The sequence below is a fragment of the Protopterus annectens genome, chromosome 6.part0 (genome assembly GCF_019279795.1).
Source record: "Protopterus annectens isolate FY-2018-M chromosome 6.part0, PAN1.0, whole genome shotgun sequence".
Classification (NCBI taxonomy): domain Eukaryota; kingdom Metazoa; phylum Chordata; order Ceratodontiformes; family Protopteridae; genus Protopterus; species Protopterus annectens.
This window is the reverse complement of record NC_056737.1, coordinates 1,701,474,459-1,701,496,241: the sequence shown is the minus strand read 5'-3', so window position 1 is coordinate 1,701,496,241 and position 21,783 is coordinate 1,701,474,459. Positions and strand designations below refer to the sequence as shown.

Sequence of the window (21,783 nt, the reverse complement as noted above, 5' to 3'; positions counted from 1 at the left end):
TTTTGGCCTGGATGAAAGCGAAGGCATTGGTTTAATATGAATGTCTGTAGGCCTGAATACACCCTTAGAAGCTGGTGCCTGCACAGCGGCTCTGGACCCATCCAAGGTAGAGACATCCACAGGTTCCATAGTCGAAGCATCATCTCGCAGCATACCGGACTGCGAAAGCGCCTCACTGAGTAACCGGCGGACTGGCGACTAGCTTAACGGAAGCATCAGCAGCAGTTTTGGACCTATGCGGTCTGTCTCTGTCTTTATCCTTACGTTTTTTTCGGAATATCAGTAGTCTGATGGTTTGATGAAGCCATTTTGGAGTACGCAGAACAAGTATGAAAGCAATTAGCTGCAAAAATAGCCAGACGACAAATAGTTTGGGCATTGAACAAGGCACAAAACTGACAACGAGGGACGTCGTGGTCTGGGCCTAAACAGGGGATGCAGTAAGAATGAAAATCTCTATGAAGGCATTTGCTTTCCACAGGTAAGACAATTGTTAACTTTTACTGGCATTGGTTAGAGCAAGAAAAAGGATACCCAACAGGGCTTTTTTGAAGACTTTGCGTCTGAAACTCGAAAACGGAAATTTCAGGAGTCGGCCGACCGGCACTTGCGAACTGCTTCTGCTTTGAGCACTGCACGACAAGAAAGACTGATGTAATTGCGTCGGCTGCATGTTTTATACCCCTGACAACCTGACATCAAGGAAGAAGAGACAGCATCCGACACAGAAATCCAAAGACTCTGGTATTCAGTCTGGCTGAGGGCTACCTGCAGGCAGATAACCCAAATGTGATGACTGCAACAGTAAAACACGAAGAACATCACAACAGGAATTTAACATTGAGATGACATTATTTTCTACTTAATAAATCCAAAAAAAAGACATCTACAAGTAAAGGCATCTTTTCTTTATTACCATGCCAACTATATCCTTGAATTTTTGAGTCCCTTATTTTCTCTTACAGTGACTATAAATATAAAGCAAAAACAAATGGGAAAGAAAACAACCCTGCCTGGTTCCTCTGTTCAAGAACAGCTTATTAGAAAGGGCCCTTCCCACATTAATTCTTGCCTCCGATTGTTCATCTGTCCTCCTGATTAACCTTATTATTATATCCTGGAATGCAAATGCTTTCATTGCCATGCTCAAAATTCCAGCTTACACAGTCAAATGCTTTTTCTGCACCAAGACCCACCAACAACAGTAGTATTTTCTTACATTCTACTTCCCTCGGGATCATCATTGTTCTATTAATGTTGTCAAATGTTTGCCTCCCCTCCACAAAGCCACAATAATCCTTATCTAACAATTTTTGTAACACCTCTGCCATTCTTTTAGCTAGAATAGACAAACACTTTACATAAGGCTAGGACTGACACGTCTTTACCTTCTTTTGGTAATACAGCCCTCACAGTTTTCTTCCACTCCTTTTAAAAACAAAAATTTCCAGATTTTATCACTTTGTTCCATCCTAGCTTCCAAAATTCCAAAATTCCACAGGAATACCATCTGTTCCTGGGGACTTCCCTGTAGAATGATATACATCACTGTTCTCATCTGATCTTAACTAGTACTTGTTGAGTCTCATCTTCCTCTAATCTTGGCATAATTATCAAGTCTTTAATAAATATTTACATTTGTGCCCCTTCTTGGTTTATATGCACCTCTGCTTTATACACATTTTCACAAAATTTCCCCAATCTCTCTTAATACCTCTACAGTATCTGTTTATTTTTGTTTGTCTTAGGCTCCCAAAGTTTAGGAACAACCCTTTCTACTTTCTGTTCCTTAAGCTGCTGTGCAAAAAGCTTTTGTGATCTGGAGTTATCAGAAAACATTTACTTGAAAACAATCTTTCAAAACTCATGCATATTATCCAAAAGCTTCCTTATTTCCTCTTTAGCACTCTGCAGTTGCTCCTATTGTTATTATGCGAGTTTCCCCTTATTTTGAAATACTTTAACCTTTGTCAGCCTCTCTATATAATTCCTTTTACTTGTTAACCATTTCTTTCATCTGTACCCTATTTTTAAACTTCATTTTTGTTTTATCCCACTCACTAGCTGCTCCTTCTGCAGAAATGTATATCTTCCCTGATAATGTTGAATAATTTCTCTTACCTATTTCTTAAATATTTCTCCTTTTAACAGACAGTTGGGAAAGCACCACTATCCCACTTGTACATCATTACCCTGAATTTTTATTTTAGTTTTTACTGGTGCATGATCTGAAACGGTTATCGATGTGCCTCAATGTTTTCAGTTACATCTAAACGTTCCTGTGAAATAAGTCTAGACCAGTTATTGTACCTTGGGGAATAATATGTAAATACTGTCAGAGTTCCTACTACTGAATTCATGTCTTCCATACCAAATATTTTCATAAATTTCTTCAGAAATATACCGTATTTTGCTATATTTCCCCTTCTTGGTCCCCTGATACATCCTCACTACTGCAAGTCAAGTTTTAGTCTCTAGCTACAAGTAATATTTCCTACTGAAAGTTGATTATTTCTCCCAAAATTTTCTTAAGCTCCATAACAGCAGGTTTTTGTTGGAATATAAATACATGCCAGCATAGTCGTACTCCCTTGCCAGTAACCCCTTACTACCAAAATCTACCACTGTCTTTTTTCCCTTTTCTTTCATTATTGGAGCCCATTTGGAAATCAATATTACTACTTCCTTTTTCCTTTAATCGCCAATATTATGCTGAATATCCTGAAATAGTTTCTTTACAAATTCACATGCGCCTTTCTTTGCAATGTGTCTCCTGTAGTAATGCTATTTTCACTCTGATTTCTTATTATACTCCAATATTCCTTTCCTTTTTGTCTATACCTGTAAGGCCATTTACATTCCAAGATACAATAGCAAATATGATAAAATACATAGGTTTATGCAGGAAAGAAAATGCCAAAAGTTGGACATCTGCTGCCTGTTTAGCTCGAGCAAAGAACAATAAACAGAAAAAAATATTAGCATTACATTATACAAATCAGCATTCATTCCATAAATCTTAACTCATGCATCTGACATTCTGGAGTGTACAAACGCATTTTTATAGTATACATCAGAATGGTTTAATATATGGAGGAGCAGTTGATCTGTATGTTAACAGGCAAATACCATCAGTGGTCAGAATTCAGATGGTACTACAGTTATGGACACAAGAATTTTTTTCTCCTTTACTTCAAAGATCAGAGCAAAAAAAAAAAAAAAAAAAAAAAAAACAGGGACATACGCAGGCAAACTTAAGCTGGTTTTCACAATGCCTTCCTAGAATGTGCAATTCTAAGCAATTACTTAATTTCCACAAAACTGCTGGTTTGTCAATGAAGCTAAACAGATGCACCAATTTGTTACACAGAACAACCAGGTTACACAGGAAGGAACATAATATGTTACTGTACCATACTACTCTGTGTCACATTAATTACGCAGAAAAATCAAAAAAAGATCAAAGAAAAACAAGTGCAGCAACACAAAGAAGGGGGAAAAATTACCATTCTTCTGTAGCCTCAAGTGAACTGATCCAGTCATCATGAAACATACATTCTTCAGGCTGAGGGGCTATGTATTTTTCTACATACTCTATCTCAACCACATCTTCCTGTAAAGAGAAGGAGATGGTAGTTCAGGAAAGGAATCAACTGCAGCATACTTTGTAACAATGACCATCCAAAGAAGCAGAGAAAGCTAGAATACAAGTAGTATCAATCAGCTACCTCTAACCACAATTTTGAAGAAAGAACAAGGTATGAGAGCAAAAAAGTGTAAAAACATATTAAATGCAGAATACAATAAACACCACACAATGAAAAGTATAAGCAATTAAAACTGTTGGAATAATACAGCAGAACTTCAAACAAAACTTGGCAAAACAGTATTAAAATAAATGCAAATGTACTTAATGGTCATTACACTCTAAGTAAAGTTACGTGGGACACTCACATCAGAATAAAATATCTTCAAAACTATGTTCCTGCAACAAGAATTTTACACAGCTACAGAGCCTGTCTCAATTGGAGCTAGAACCAGCTGCTGGAACACACCATTATCTCACCATGAGGTAAGACCAGTTGCAGGACCACACCGTTATCACATCAGTATACATGGAAAGTCCCTCTATCTTCGGTCTGCTTTGTCTATTTGCTTACATGGATATTATGACTAGGAATTACTGAAAATGGAATCTCCCAGGTGTGGACAAGTCTCAGGAAGAAAACTTTCAAACATAATTACACAGACATGTGTGGAATATATTGTGTACAAAAAATAAATTAAGAAATGCAAGTTTAGCTAGGGGTGCAGCAAACTGCACCTCCTTTTTAGAAGAGCTTTGCCTGCCATGAAACAAAACATTTTAAAGTGGACATTTGGATCCAGGTTATAAGTGTATCTTTATAGCAGGATTAGCCCATTTGTCAACCAATTAGTTACAATGTCCTCCTAGATGACTCAGCTTATTTACTTTCTCAGAACCTATGCAAGTTAGCAAGACCATGTGTCTGGAATGCACGGCTCTGGCCACATATGAATGAGCAAGCTATAAAGGACAAGCAAGTCCTAAATACTCCATCTCCTTTCTCAAATGTTTTCCTCCCTACAGAAAGATCCCCATAATGCCGCATATTAGAAAAGCACAGTTTAGTAGTTCCTTTCCACTCTATGGCATTTCTATCCAAGTCAGCTTCATCGGCACATATGTTGGAACAGTATGAAATCAGACAACATATAGAAATCTGCCTCCCTTGATCTTACATTGTTTCACCTAGCACATTTGAAAGTTTCATTCCAAGGAAAAACGCACATCATCTCAAAGTAACTGCAGCTCTTTAGAACCCAGTGGATGTGAAATTAAGGCAGCCAACATTAAATTTCATAGTGCTTTTACTATGTTATCTCACAGCTGCACAGTTTCCCTTCCTTTGGGCCATAAGTCTACTCTGTCTTTTGTAATATAAATGAAAAGAAAATGAAAACCAGTGACAGCAACTTCACTAAATTAGAAGAGCACCACAAGCCAGGAAATATGATACTCTGGCTGATTCAGGAAAGCAAGTTAGGAAGGATACAGGACCTGAAACTCACAAAATTCTATTTTTTTAAAAGATTGGGTTATTTTGTCTAATTCTTAGAATTTCTCCAAGTATGTTTACTAACTGCGCAACATGTACTTAGAAAACAAAAATACAAGTACCACTAAAGCTTTTACTGAGGATTCCCAGAACAGTACTTCTCATTAATGCCATTCTACATGAATGGAATTGCAATTTGACAGTAGCGACTTCGGCAAATTAATCTCAACAGCTGTACCCTCAAACTGCATTATGGGCTAAAACTAGATTTATAAGAAAACAAGCTCATGACAGGTTGTCTGTCCCCAAGATGCTATTCGAGAATGGAAAATGAAGTCAAAACTGGTAATAAGCAGTTCTTGTGTTAATCATTAACTCGGATTGTGTAGAACTTTATAAACATATAGTTAAACCCTTTTTACAGCTTCTGTCTGTAGTGATCCTTAAAAACACTCAGTGATGAAGGTGATAAAGCATTGTAGCTTTGAAGGCCAAGACAGTTACCGGGCATGGGACTTCCAATATGGCAGCAAACTGAGTAACAGCTTAATTTCAACTGTCCCAGAGTGAAAAACAGAAAAGACAGACAGTGAATTTGTCTTTTTGGGTAAATTCCATTTATTGAAAATTTAGAGACTCAAAGAAAATCAACCACAAAAGGTGAGGAGAAAACACAGTCTGGGAAGAACCCTGCAGCTGTTCAGCAAAAAGCAGTTAAAATTCCATCTTTGGTGCAAGACATGACTTCCAGGAATTTAGAGAAAACGTAAGTCAAATGTGCCCAACAGCTGACTAAAAGAAACAACACTGAAGGAGTATATCAACTCAAATAACAAAAGGCTAAAAAAAATGAAAAACAGTTTAAAAACAAATATTCAGATGAGCCGATAAAACTGCAAAAATCAGAGTTTGAAATAAAGAGAAGACTGGCTGAGCATGAGACTCCTCAAGAAGAGATGTTTCCAAAACATGGTACAATTAGAGGACAGAGCATTCAGACAAAATCTGAGATTTTTTGCTATACCATAGAAACTAGAAGGAACAGACTGTATTAATTTTATGAAGGTACAAATAAGCAGCTGGACTGGTATTACACTACGTGAACTGTTAAATGAAAGGGCCACACCCTGTGTATGTTCCAAACATGGCCAAGAACTTTATTAAGATGCAAACCTACCAACAGAAAGAGTTGATCCTGACAAACCTGTGGCAAAAGGGCAAAGTATTAAAAGTTGAGGACAAGACAGTGTTTGCAGAAAAAGATTATTCACTGTGCACCAGGCAGAAGAGAAACAAATTAATTCCAGTAATCAAAGAAAGTCAAGAGGCAGGTGTGAGTTTCAAGTTATATCCAGCTGTCATCAGAATACTTTTTCCTGGAGTATCAAAGTAATTTTTGATGCAGAACAGGTGAAGGGGTAAATGCAAATGTTTGCCCAACAAAAAATGAACTATCAAGCAGAAGGGCACTATGCTTCTCATTCTTCTGATAATAAAGCACACAGAGAAACTTTGCCAGTGAAACCTCTGCCACTGTTCCAAAGGAAAATGAGAGAGAGACAAAACCACAGGACTTTACCACAAGAACAGGGAGCACAGTGGAACTGAATCAGAATCTGGAGTTGGGAGATGACAGGAAGAAGATTATCAACATGGACATTAGTGAATAAATGCGAGACTGCAAAGCATCAATTTCATTTGTGAAATACAGCTGTATACGAATAACTGGAAAGAGTGGACTTTTGACGACTGATAAATTTGCGAGAAACTGAAAGACATTTGCCTTACTTCATGTCATTAATGTTTGGAAGGACTCTGAGGACAGGAGAGGAGTAAGGAAAAAGGTAAAGTACAGTTGTGTACCTACCATAAAGGTAGATGTTTGAGTGTATTTACTGTTGCAGTCATTACTCCTGGGTTATCCTGCTGACAGGTTACCCTCAGTCAGCCAGAATTCCAAAGTCTAGGTCCGGCGTCGGTTGCTGTCGCCTCCTCCCTGACGTCAGTGCGCCAGGGGTATAAAAGATGCAGCAGACGCCATTTTCTTCAGTTTTTCTTGCTCCAGATGTCAGGTGCCCCCAAATTGGTACGCTGAAAAATATGCCAATAAAAATGCATGCACAAAAATAACATTTTCTTCATCTACAAGCAAATACACCCAATAGGTTGTGTAGGATAGAGAAGTGCAGATAAGTCCCAGCAAAGAAAAGGGGGATGGAGGGTGGGTAGCCTGGAATGCAACAGTGAATACACTCGAACATCTACATTTATGGTAGGTACACAACTGTACTATGTTCATCGTGTTTCACTGTTGCAGTCATTACTCTTGGGTTGAATCCCAAAGCTGAGGATGGGTGGCTGGGCTAAATAGGATTAGGAGAGGCTATGAGGCCCTGCAGAACTGCAGTGGCAAAGCCTGCTCTGGACTTAGAGTAAAGAGGTAAGTGGTAGTGCTTTGTGAAGGTGTGTACTGAACTCCAAGTTGCAGCCTCCAAGATATCTTTGGTTGGTACTCCTCTGAGGAAGGCTGCTGCTCTGGTGGAATGAGGCCAAATGCCCTTAGGCACTGATTTGCCATGCTGAAAAGAGCAGAAGCGGATGCAATGGCCTATTCATTTAGAAATAGTCTGTTTTGAGATAGCCTTTCCTTGTGATCCTGCAGCATATGACACTAAAAGTTGCTCAGTCTTTCTGAAAGCTTTAGTTCTGTCCAAGTAGAAGCGTAACTGCCTGTGTATGTCCAAAGAATGCAGAATTTTCTCACCCTTGTTCTGAGTATTTGGATAAAAGGTAGGCAAGTGAATGGTTTGGTTGAGGGCCACACTGGACACCACCTTAGGCATAAATGTAGGGTTTGTCCTCAGAGAAACCCTGTCTGGATGAAAAATGATGAAAGGCTCCACAGCCATTAGTGCTTGTAACTCCGAGACTCGCCTTACAGAGGTTATAGCTAGGAGCAGAGCTGTTTTCCAGGATAAGAATGTTATATCTGCTGTTGATGCTGGCTCAAAAGGAGGCAGTGTGAGTTTTTCCAAAACATAATTGAGGTCCCAGGACGGAATTGGTGCTCTCCTTGGAGGCCTAATGGTTTTGGCCCCTCTGAGGTACTGCCTTATTAAAGGATGAGAAAAGATAGGTGGTTCCGTATTGTAGTGGGCTGAAATGGCAGAGGCATGAATCTTAATTGATGAGAAAGAAAGGTCTTTGTTCAGCATCTCAGTTAGGTATTGTAAAATCTGAGGGATATTTGGTACACACGTGTCAATGCCATGTTCCTGGTTCCAAGCACAGAATCTCTTCCATTTTTCTGCATAAGATTTTCTGGTACTGGGCCTCCTGGCCTCCAAGATAACATCCATAACAGCTTTTGAAAGAGGAGTGTTCTGAATGGCTACATTATCCGCCATGCTGCCAGATTTAAGGTCCTGAGTTGGCTGTGCAGGATCGGATTGTTTTGTTGGATCAGCAAGTGAGAAGTTTGAGGCAATATCCATGCTGGACCTTGAGACAAGCTCTTTAGGATTGGGTACCAGTGCTGGCGTGGCCAATATGGTGCAATCAGTATAATTTTTGGCTTCTCTTGTCTGACCTTTAGGAGTACCCTGGGAAGGAGAGAGGCAGTGGGGGAAAAGCATATACTGTTAGATTTTTCCAGCTGAAGGATAGGCGTCCACTTTCCATGCTTGCTTGTGGTAAATCGTGCAAAATCTCAACTGGCAGTTGTGAGGGGAGGCAAATAGATCTATGTTTGGGCAACCCCATTTCCTTATTATCATGCTGAAGACTTGTGGATCCAGTTTCCATTCGTGGGGATCCATGAGGTTTTTGCTTAGTTAGTCTGCCAGAGTATTTGTTTTTCCTGGCAGGAATTGTGCTTGCAGGTGAACTTGAAAAGCCAATGCTTTGTCCCATAAGGTCATTGCTTGTCTGCAGAGGGGGTAAGAATGTGTACCTCCCTGTTTGTTTATGTACCACATGACCATAGTTTTGTCTGTCTTTATCAGTAACTGTCCTGGGTGAAGCAGGTCCTTTAAAGCTGTCAGGGCATTTTGAACAGCTAGCATCTCTTTTTGATTGATGTGAAGATGCATCTGGTTTGCAGGCCATGTGCCCTAAATACATTTTCCTGCCATATGGGCCCCCCAGGCATAATCTGATGCATCCGTTGTCAGTGTCTGTCTGGCTGTGGGTAAACTGAATGGCAGACCCTTGTTGTGGTGACAGCCTTCTGCCCACCATCGAAACACCTGTTGCAGGCAGGGAATGAGTGCAATTACTGTCTCCAGGCTGTGGCAATGCGGAGTATAAACACTTTTTAGATACCATTGTAGTTTCCTCATATGCAGTCTGGCATATGGAATTAGTAGAATGCAGGATGCCATGAAACCCAAGGCCTGCAGGATTTTCCTTGCAGATAAGTGGGTTTTTGTTGCCAATTTCTTGAAGTAAGCAGTCAGTTGCTTTTGTTCGTCTGGCATGAGATAAGCCATCTGGGCAGTTGTATTTAAGCTTGCATCCAGGAAGATTATCTCTTGAGAGGGCACTAGTTTTGATTTCTTCTCGTTTATTGTGAACCCTAGGCCAATTAGTAATCTTTTTACAAACTCCAGATGCTTTAGAAGAATGTCTTTGCTCTCTGCTTAAATTAGGCAGTCGTCCAAGTAGGGATATATTTAAATTCCTTTTTGTCTGCAAAACGCAATTACTGGTGCCAGGCATTTTGTGAAGACCCTGGGCGCAGTAGATAAGCCAAAGGGCAGGGCAGAGAATTGGTAATGCATTGAGCCAGCTATGAATCCGAGGTATCTTCTGCAAGATTGTCTGATTGGGACATGCAGGTATGCCTCTTTTAGGTCCAAAGTTACGAGCCAAGCCTTCTTGCCCAGCATGGGCAGTAGCTGCTGTAGAGTCAACATCTTGAATATTGGAACTTCCAGAAACGTATTTAGTATAGACCGGTCCAGTATTGGTCTCCAGGTTTTGTCCTTTCTGGATACTAGGAAAAGTCTGGAGTAAAATCCTTGCCCCTGCTCTTGTTGTGGTACTTGCTGAATGGCCCTCATGTCCATGAGGGCTGTAATTTGTTTTTGTGCCTCTGCCCATTGACTGTGTGGCAGGTCTGGCATACCTTTTGACCTTGGTAGAGTGTGAAAATGGAACCTGTAGCCTTGGGACACTATGTTCAGGACCCATTTGTCTTGGTTAACCATTTGCCAATTTGATGAAAAAAAGTGCTAGTTTTCCCTCTAAGGGGGCTGCCAAAAGAAAAGTGCTTGGATCTGGTAGAGGAAAGTCATTGGGACTGTTTCCTGTAAGGCTGTGATTTGTCTTCTCCGCTTTTCGAGGTAAGAGAACCCCATTGTTTAGGCCTGTATTAGCCTTGCGGCTGAGATCTGCCTCTGGGATGCCTGTATCTGCCTCTTTGTGGTCTGTCTGACACTGGAAAGGACCAATTTTTAGAAGGCCAGTTCCTGCTAAACCTGGGTGGCTGTACCTGTAAGAAATCCTTGACTGTCTGCATGGATTTTGCTTTATCCTCCATTTTTTTCAACACGTCTTCTGCTTTAGTACCAAACAAAGTATCATGCTGTAATGGTGCAGCTAATAATTTTGCTTTAACAGATCAGGCAGATTCTGTTCCTTTAACCAAGCATGCCTTCTAATAACAGAACCTGTAACAGCGGCCCTGCAAGAGGCCTCCAGTGAATCATAACCACATTGCAAAGTATGCTTTCCCACTTATTCAGCTGCATGCAATAAATCCTGCAATTCCTTGTTCTCTGAACATTCAGTATTTGTCAACAATTTCTGTTTAAGCAGTGATATTAAATATTGCTGATATTTAAGCATATGAAACTGACAATTTAAAGCCCTTACAGCCAGGGTAGCAGAAGTGTAGACTTTTTCCCCCATCTGTCTAGAGCCCTAGAATCCCTATCAGAGGGGACAGGGTTTTTTGCAGTGGAAGCTTTAACCCCTTTGGGACCCAGAGATATAGTTTCTGGGTCAGCAGTGGGGTTTTTATACAGGAATTTATGAGAATCCGGGACCCTGTAGTATCTGTCTGGCTTAGCAGGTGCAGGGGGTAGAGAGTCAGGGGACAGGCCGGACTCTGAAAATACATCATCTACAATGTCTAGAACAGGTGGAATAGCAAGGGGTCTGTGCTGAGGAAGTAGCAGAAAGTCTCTGAGCCTTTTCTTAGATTCAGAATAATCTTGGCTCTCCCAGTGGAAATGCTCCCTCATGGTATGCAGGGTTTCCCCAAAAGAATAATCCTCAGGAGGAGACGCTGAAGGAATGGATTCTTCAGCACCAGAATCCTCATAGGGAAGCATGGAGTAATCCTGTTCAGAAGAGGAAACAGAGGAAACAGAAACCTGATCAGAAGAATCATACTCTGTCTCATGCCTAGGCCTCTTATCAGGAGGGGGATGGGAACCCCTGACTAAAGTAATTAGGTCTTCGGCCATTTTGAGCATCTGTTTTTTTAAGCATGGAAGTCTGAGTAGGAGAATGCTGTACTTGTTTTGTTTCTTTGTCTTTAGAGCTGCTTTAGTCTTTGAAGCTGAAGATGGCTTAATAAATATATAGTTGTGTAGGTCTGAAGACACCCTCAGAAGCAGATGCCTGCTCAGCGGCTCTGGACCCATCTGAGGTATTGATTTCCGAGTGTCCAATACTTTGAGTATCCAGAGGCCTAGTCAGCTCCACGTGTGAGTCTGAAGTGGCCTGTGGCTCTGAGGTAGCAGGCGCCAGGGACTGCGAAAGCGCCTCACTGAGAACCGGAGACTGGCCTAGCAGAGGCCTCGTCGTCTGTTTTGGACCTCGGATGCCTATCCTTTTCCTTGTCCTTGCGTTTTTTGTAAACTCCGGTTGTTGGCTGGTCCGATGGCATTATATAATTAAATCTTCGGCCAAAGTAATGAAATGCAAAATCGAACCGACGCTTAATAGTGCATTGGTTAAATCTTGCACAAAACCGACAGCCAGCAATGTTGTGATCAGGGTCTAGGCAAGGAATACAGTAAGAGTGAAAATCCTTATGAGGTATTTGCTTCACACAAGAAATACAATTGTTAACTTTTTCTGACATCGGTCTGGAGCAAGGAAAAAAAGTTTCCCCAATGGGGTACTTAGCTTTAATGAAGACTTCGGTTCTGAAATTCGGATTTGAAAATCTCAGGAGTCGGCCGACCGGCACTTGCGAACTGCTTTTGCTTCAGGCACCACGCGGCAAGAAAGACTGAAGAAAATGGCGTCGGCTGCATCTTTTATACCCCTGGCGCACTGACGGCAGGGAGGTGGCGACAGCAACCTATGCCGGGCCTAGACTTTGGAATTCTGGCCGACTGAGGGTAGCCTGCCAGCAGGATAACCCAAGAGTAATGACTGCAACAGTGAAACACGAACATCTAAGTAAAACAATTTATTTTCTTAAAAGCACTTCTCGGAAACTTTTCACAATATAAATTAAAAATATTTTACTATAAAATATGCAGTTATTCTTGTATGTGAAAAATTTATTAAAGTAAACGGATGCTTTTTCTTTCTCTTCGCTTTCATTTTTAGTATTACGAAATGTAGACACTGTATGCAAAAAGAAAAGCTAGACAAAAACATGCTTAAATTAATGTGTTGTAAGCTTGGGTTGTTGATGTGAGAGATGGGGTATAGTAGTACACAGAACACAATATATGTTCATAGGTTCATAGATTAGTACTAAGCTAACTGCCCTTGCAAGCCATTTTAAGCTTAGCCAATTATCCCTTGTGAGACTCAAACCTTGCACCTTGTGTTTGTAAGGCAAACACCTTAACCATTAGGCCACCCTCCCAACCCATGTAGAGCTGATATGTGTTCTCTTACTTTTGTATGGGTGAATGTCTGGATTAAGTCCTTTAGCGTAATCTAATAAATTTTAAGTGGAAACAAGTTAATATGAAAACACTGAATATAATGAAACGTTTGCCTATTGTAATAAATGTGTCAACTTGTCTTTCAGGCTGCATTTTTTTTCTTTTTTCTCTTACTTTGCAATGGAGGCAAACTGATAATAGGACAATGAAAGACGGAACACCTTTTTCTTCAAGGATAAAAGTTAATGATTTCAAAAAGTATGCAAGTGGTTTTTCATATCTGGGGTGGGGAAACAGATAATAAAATACAAAAGAGAACAGACACCAATTAGTTTAAGTAGCAGCACAGGCAATAACATGCATTTTAGCATGGATAACCTCAATTTCCGGTTAACCAGGGCCTGCAATAGCAGCTCTCTATTTGGTACAAAGGTTCTTATCAGGAGGGTTAAACTTCATTATTTGAAGATGTACACAGTTTTGTGTGTTTGTCTTAAGTTAATAGGTTATGGGGGTGTTCTGGGCTGTGTTTTGGAAGGCTTTTGTTAAAATAGAAAGTCTTGTAAAATGAGACATTCTTTTTTCTTATCCTCAGCATTGGAATCTAAGGATTAATCTGCCAAACACTGGAGGCATGTATCCAAAAAGTTAAAATTATACATTTAAAAAGGCTGCCATATACAATAGGTGGAAATGATGACTACTTGCCATAATGGCAACACTTTCCATACTATCTTGTAACATGAATGCTCTCACAGATGTAAACAAAAACAACAAGAACAAGGAAAAGAGGTTGCAGAGCAAGTATTGATGTAAAGTTAAAAGCAAACCCCTACAGGCCTGTACTACCAAGTATACTGCTAGCTAATGTGAGATCACTGGATAGCGAGATGGACTATTTGAGACTAGAACGCTCAAACAAGAACAAGGTGAGAAATACTTGTTTATTCTTTGATTACTGAGATGTGGCTACATGACACGATAAATGATAGTAGAGTAAAGAGAATTTTACTCTGTTTCATGCAGACAGAAAACATGCACTGTGTGGAAAGGCCAGAGGAGGTGGAGTCTGCATCTATGTTAACAAAAGATGGTGTAGCAACAGTGAAATCATACTATCACACTGCTGTGAAAACTTAGAGCTCCTGTCCATTAACTGTAGACCATTTTACCTGCCCAGGGAGCTGAATGGGATCAGTGTAACAGTGGTGTATATCTCACCTAGTCCCAATACCACTGAGGCTCTAAATAAATTACGCAATCATATGGGTGAGCTGCAGAGCACATATCCCAACTTTGTACATGTGGCAGCTGGTGACTTTAATAAAACAGATCTGAAAGAAGTACTTTCACATTACCATTGGTATATGGACATTCCTGAAAGGAGTGATAATAGACTGGATGAGGTGTACGTAAACTTAAAGAAAGCTTAAAAGGCAGTGCAACTTCCACATATGGGAAACTCTAACCATTATGCCATTCTGCTATCGCCAGCTTGCAAACCTGCACTAGAGAGAAACCCACAAAGAAACAACTCAAAGGTATTGCCCGAGGGGGTTATGGAGGCCCTCCAACACTGCTTTGAAAGAACTGGGATATGTTCAAGGCGGCAGCCACAGTGAATCAGTATCTGAACATTGATGCATACACTGATGTAGTGATGGCATACATTTCAAACTGTGTTGATGGGGTAACAAATACCAATAGTATCACTATTAGAGCTAACCAGAAGCCATGGCTAAACTCCCAAGGTATATGCGCTTCTGAAGGAGAGAAACGCAGCTTACAGGTCTAAGGAGAAAGCAGCCTTAAGTGCAGCAACAGGTAATCTGAGGAGGGGAAAAAGCCTTAAATGAGGCTAAGGAGATGTATGGCAGAAAGGTACAGAGTCACTTTGAAGACATGAAGGATCCAAGGAGACTACAACAATGCATACAGGAGATCACTGAAAGTGTGAAGACAGCATCAAACTCCTGGAAAGTTTGAACATCTTCTTTGGTAGATTTGAGGAAAGAAACAAGTTGGCACTAAAGCTACCCACTGATGAGAGGGATACAGTACTCAGCCTCAGCACAGAGGAGGTAAGAAGAGAGCTAAGGAAAGTGAACCCCAGGAAGGCTGCTGGCCCAGACAACATACTGGGCAAGGTGATAACGGACAACAAAGGGATATTAAAGCAGATTGCTCAACCTGCTGTCTCTTAGTCCCTGTTCATTGATAAAGCCTTGAAAAAATCACCCATGTAGCTTTAAAAACTAATCCACTCAACTGTTTTCCTTGTTAGACTTCCTACCTTTCCATACTGTTTTACTTTCACTTTGAAAACCAAGATGAAAAACCTCTAGCTGGCTCTGAAATGATGATGTCACATCTGCCAGAGCTCTTGCTCTAGCTACCCTGATGTTTCCTCTCCCAAAGTGCTGTAATCCCCACCTGATTTTCATGCTGTATAGAAGAGCCATTGGACCTCCCACATTGTGATGTCAGAGCTGCCTTGCCCAGCCCACTCTTAACCTAGCAAAAATGTCACACTATAATCTCACTTTTCTGAAGAGTCCTACCAATATGTGACAAAGTACAGGCAGAAACACAGTAAGAGCTGCAAAAACTAAGAGCATAAATTTGCAATGACCATGCGTAGCCATTAATTGCATGTTTTTACATAAGAAGCAGATGTCTGTCAATTAACTAACAACACTACATCAGATTACAAGAATTATGAAATACTGTAATTTTCTTAAATTACCACTTAAAAAAGCATGTGGGTGCTGTCGTGCAAGTCTGTGAAATATTTTGTGTTTATAGTGCAGCATTTGTTAGCTATTTAACCAAACAGGAAGGAAAAATAAGTGGGAGTTTGATGCTTTGCAAAACAGTGATTATTCCCAGTGGTATGGAGCTTGGTTCTAAATTTGACAGGAGGAGTGCAACAAAAAAAAGTCTCCCACTGTAAGGAAGGAAAGGCTGATAAGAAAACAGTACATTAGTCTGGTCACCTGCTGTGAGCTGTCAATCACATGCAGATAATGGGTCAAATTACCCTTGGCTCTTTGACAGCTAGGGAAGGTAGGTGTGAAGGGGGAGGGGAGATACCTTGAAGAACTAGATTTCAGCCTTCACAAAATAAATCAAGTTAGCATTTCTAAGAAGAAAGAACAATAAAATGCAATTTTCAATTCTGTTCTGTAGCATTTGCAATGCTTGTGTTTGAAGTAGTCACTGAAAAAGGATAACATTTTAACCAAAAGTAGGTGACTATAATACAGCAGTGAATGCCTGTAAAATCAGTGCACTGACAGGAGCTTTAGGGAAAACGTGGCAGATCTGATGCAATGTTTTTGAAGACAAACAATGCATTCTGGGATACATAGAGGTAGACTAAACAGTCACAATTATTTCAAGATGCCAGACCTCATGTGGATAGAGTCAGAAATTGTGTATAAAATTATCTAAAAAGCTCGAAATAGTCCCAGAGTGGTGTTAAAATGTAGGAAACACCAAATCAAGATGAAAAATAAACATTTTTTGAGTCTGTGGGTGCAGTTGTCCTTTAAAAGATTGTGATGATCAACTATGCAGAGCTCAAGGAGATATTTAACACGTCTTTTGCCATGGCAGAAGTACCCTCATGCTTCAAGGAAACCAGCATCATCCCACTACCTAAGAAAACCACTCCCTCCAGCCGCAACAACCACAGAATAGTCACTCTGACATCCACGGTTATGAAATGTTTTGAGCGGCTGATCAAAAAGCATCTTTCATCATGCCCACCTCCTGATTTTGATCCTCTGCAGTTTGCATACAGAGCTAACCAATCCACGGCTGATGCCATATCAGTAGCACTACACATCACCTTTGAGCATTTAGAGGGCAAAGGCAACTATGTGAGGATGCTGTTCATAGACTTCAACTCTGCATTTAATACAGTGCTGCCAATGCAGCCGACAGAAAAACTGGCACATTTAGGAATCGGTAAACATCTCTGTAACTGGATCCTGGACTTTCTGACTGAGAGACCACAGAGGGTGAGTTCAGGTAGGAACCCATCAAAGTGCATCACAATTAACACCGTGGTTCCACAGGGATGTGTTCTCAGCCCACTGTTACTCACCATCCTGACCCATGACTGCTATGCTAAGCACAAGTCCAACCATATCATGAAGTTTGCTGATGACACCTCAGTTGCTGGGCTCATCATAAAGGAGGATGAAAGGGGCATACACAGAGGAGGTGGCATCTCTGATCAGTTGGTGCGATAGGAACAACCTTGACCTGAAGGTAAGCAAGACCAAAGAGATTATCATACACTTAAGGAAAAGGACTACAATCCACCCGGTGCTCGGGATCAATGGTGAGTGTGTAGAGAGGGTTAAAGAGTATGAAATTCCTGGGTGTACATACATCAGAGGATCTCTTGTGGTCAGGAAACACTAGCCAACAAGTCAAGAAAGCACACCAATGCCTCCACTTTTTAAGAAGTCTGAAAAAAGCTAAACTTCCTTCTCATATTCTCTCCACCTTCTATAAAGGTGCAAAAGAGGGCATCCTCACCTGCAACTTCACAGTGTGGCTTGGAAGCTGCACAGTTACAGAAAAGAAGGTGTTACAAAGAGTGTTGAGGGTTGCAGAGAAGGTAACAGGTTCCAGTCTTCCATCGATACAAAAGGCCACCAAAATAATACAGGACAGCACGCATCCTACGCATGGACTGTTTAAGCATCTGGCATCAGGCAGGAGATACTGGAGGACTACAAAATTCAGCAACAGTTTCTACTCTACAGTGATTAGACTTCTGAACTCTGGCACTAGTCCCAGGGGTCTGGACACAAGTCAATTTTTATTTATCTGTGCAATATATACTTACATATATTTCAAACAAGTGCAATATTTATTTATTATATACATAGGCAGTATTATTTAACTCACTCAAGTGCAATATTAGACAAATAACTTAGGCATTTCAAACTGTAATGCATTTTATATTACTTTAAATAGGGTAGTTAGTTTAACTCGGGGAAGGGTATTCTTTTCATTTATGAGTGTTGGTAAATGTTTATACACTTTCTTGCATATATTGGGAATAGTACTGTATTTGTTAGTTATGTTTATTCCTATACTTATATATGTTGTTTCACTTTCCTTTGTAATTTCAAGAATTTAGCTGATGCATGACGTTTCATTTAGGTTTCACGTGTGTAGTTCTAAATAACAACATTTACTTTGACTTTGAAAAAGGAAAAATACTTATATTAAGAAAGTACAGTTGTGTACACTTAACATAAATGTAGATGTTTGAGTGTATTCACTGTTGCAGTCATTACATTTGGGTTATCTGCTTGCAGTAGCCCTCAGTCTGCCTGATTAACAAAGTCTTGGGTCGTGCGTTGGTTGCTGTCCCTTCTTCCATGACGTCAGGTCATCAGGGGTATAAAACATGCAGCAGACACCATTACATCAATTTTTCTTGCCCCAGATGTCAGGTGCCCCCCTAATGGGAAGCAATTAAATCTATAAATACAAGGATATACCTCCAACAAAAAAGCAAATCCACCAAAAAGCTTCTGAGCATAGTAAGGGAGAGTAGAGGTATAGCCAAAAGAAGAAAGGGGGCTGGAAGGAGGGTAACCAGGACTGCAACAGTGAATACACTTGAACATCTACATTTATGGTAAGTGTACACAACTGTATTATGTTCTTCGTGTTTCACTGTTGCAGTCATTACATTTGGGTAGATTCCCAAAGCTACGGTTGGGAGGAGGAATTTAAATAGAATTAGGACCAGCTATAAGGCCCAGCAAGACTGCAGTGGCAAAGCCAGAGCAGGATTTAGAGAAAATAACAAATGATAATGCTTGGTGAAAGTATGCACAGAACTCCAGATAGCAGCTTCTAGGATGTCCCTGGTAGGGACGCCCCTAAGAAAGACTGTAGAGGTAGATGCAGCCCTGGTTGAATGGGGTCTGATGCTCTGTGGGATAGGTTTACCATGGTGCTTATAGCAGAAATGAAAGCAGTGGCCTATCCATTTTGAAATAGTTTGCTTTGAAATTGCTTTCCCCTCTGTCCCTTCAGCAAATGCCACCAGCAGTTGTTCAGATTTCCTTTGAGGTTTAGTCCTGTCCAAGTAGAATCCAAGTTGCCTGTGCACATCTAAGGAGTGCAGTATCCGTTCCCCTTTGTTCTGTGGGTTAGGAAAGAAGGTAGGCAAATGAATGGACTGATTAAAGCCACACTGGATACCACCTTGGGCATGAAGGAGGGATTGGTTCTGAGGGACACCCTGTCCGCATGAAAGATGATGAAAGGCTCCACTACCATAATGGACTGTAATTCGGATACCCTTTCTTGCGGAAGTGATTGCTAAAAAGAAAGCTGTTTTCCAAGAAAGGAATTTTAAATCTGCAGTAGCAGCTAGCTCGAAAGGAGGTAGAGTGAGTTTCTCCAAAACAAAGAAAAGGTCCCAGGCTGGAGTTGGAGCTCTCCTGGGTGGCCTTAAATTTTTGGCCTCTACGAAGAACTGCTTGAGCAGTGGGGGAAAGAAGAGGAGAAGTTCTGTGCTATAATGAGCTGAAATGGCTGAGGCATGAATTTTGATGGAGGAAAAGGACAAGCCCTTATGAAGCATCTCAGTCAAGTATTGTAGAATAGGAGGTAAATTAGGCACTGCTGCGCTCATCCCTCAAGAATGTTTCCAGGCACAAAATCTTTCCCATTTTGCAACATAAGATTTTATAGTACTAGGCCTCCTTGCCTCTAAAATGATATCCATCACTGATTTACTGAGAGGTGGTAAAGGAGAGATTAGGTAATTAGTCAGGCTGCTAAGTTCAGGGTTTGCAGCTGAGGATGCAGAATCTGATTCTCCTGCTGAGACAACAGGGGAAAGAGTCTGAGGCAGGTGCCATGGGGCCAAGCGTGACGCACTGCAGAAGAGGGGGTACACCAGTGTTGGTGTGGCCAGTCTGGGTCAATTAAAATCGTCCTTGGCTTGTCCTGTTTGATCTTTAGTAGCACCTTGGAGAGCAGAGGCAGAGGAGGAAAGGCATAAACTGATGGTTTTTCCAGCTGAAGGATAGAGCATCCACTTTCCAAGCTAGCTTGTGGGGAATCCTTGTGCAAAATCTGTCCAATTGATGGTTCTGGGGGGAGGCAAACAGGTCTATATCTGGGATCCTCATTTGCTAGTCAACGTGCTGAAAATCCTTGGTTCCAGTTTCCACTCGTGTGGGTCCATGAGGTTTCTGCTTAGTCTATCTGCCAGTGTATTTAGTTTTCCTGACAGGAATTGAGCTTGTAGATTCTCACTTGGTAGCTCAAGGCTGTGTTCCACAATGCCATGGCTAATATGCAGAGGGGATAAGAATGTGTACTCCCCCCGCTTGTTTATGTACCACATGACAGTGGTGTTGTCCGGCTTTACCATTAGTTGTCCTGGAAGAATGTGGTCCTTGAAGGCTGTCAGAGCATTCTGTACAGCTAACATTTCCTTTTGATTTATGTGCAAGTGCATTTGACTTGGGTTCCATTTGCCCTGAATGCACTTCCCTGCCAGGTGAGCCCCCCATGCATAGTCTGATGCATCTGTTGTTGAGGTATGTGCGGCAGGGGGCAGTGTGAATGGTAGTCCCCTGTTTAGGTGCCAGGCCTCTGCCCCCCAAAGGAACTCTAGGCGTAGGCAAGGTATGATAGGAATCATTGCTTCTAGATCCTGAGAATGTTGACACCATAGGCTTTTGAGATACCATTGCAGTTTCCTCATATGCAGCCTTGCATATGGAATTAGAAGAATGCAGGAGGTCATGACCCCCAAGGCTTGCAGTATTTGCCTTGCAGATAACTGGGTTTTTGTGGCTACTTGTTTGAAGTAGGTTGCCAAATGAATCCTTTTCTCTGGCGTGAGGAAAGCCATCTGGGAAGTTGCATTTAAGCTTGCTCCCAGGAACATAATTTGTTGACAGGGTACCAGGTGTGATTTCTTTTCGTTTATGGTGTACCCCAGACAAGTCAGCACCCTTTGAACAAAGGCCAGATGATTCAAACGTATGTCCTGGCTTTCTGCCTGAATTACACAATCGTCCAGGTATGGGTATATTTGAATATTTCTTTGCCTGCAAAATGCAATAACTGGAGCTAGGCACTCTGTGAATACCCCGGGCGCAGTAGATAAGTCAAAGGAGAGTGCAGAGAAAGTACAGTTTTGTACCTACCATAAATGTAGATGTTCAAAGTGTTCACCCTGCTGCAGTCATCACACTTGGGTTATCCTGCTAAAAATAAAACAAAACCCTTAGGTACAAGCAAATACACCACAGAGGTAGAATAGGATAAAGTGGTAGAGATAAGTTCAGCTAGTTCACAGGGGATGGAGGGAGGGTAACCTGGACTGCAGCAGGGTGAACACTAACATCTACATTTATGATAGGTACAAAACTCTACTATGTTCTGCTGCAGTCATCACACTTGGGTTGAATCCCAAAGCTAAGAATGGGAGGTGGAGTCAAACAGGGTTAGAAGAAGCTAGTAGGCCCTGCAAAACTGCAGTAGCAAAACCAGCTCTAGTCTTAGAGTAAAGCGGTAAGTGATAGTGTTTGGTGAAGGTGCGCACTGAACTCCAAGTAGCATCTTCCAGAATATCCTTGGTTGGCACTCCCCTGAGAAAGGCTGCTGATGTAGCTGTAGCCCTGGTGGAGTGGGACCTAATGTTAGCAGGTACTGGTTTCCCATGATGTGTGTAGAAGAAACATATGTAATGTCCTATCCATTTAGAAATGGTCTGTTTTGAGATAGCTTTTCCTTGTGATCCTGTAGCATAGGCTACAAAGAGCTGGTCAGTTTTTCTGAAA

The 21,783-nt window shown here is 41.1% G+C and overlaps 1 protein-coding gene across 1 annotated transcript in view; it reads right to left on the bottom strand.

Moving 5' to 3' along the window:
* The window catches only part of WDR12 (WD repeat domain 12), a gene marked incomplete in the record, with an annotated part of 668,024 nt that overhangs the window by 547,670 nt on the left and 98,571 nt on the right, over positions 1-21,783 (bottom strand). Inside the window, 1 exon segment of the mRNA XM_044075093.1 lies at positions 3,507-3,613. Within this exon segment, the coding sequence (XP_043931028.1) occupies positions 3,507-3,613 (107 nt within the window).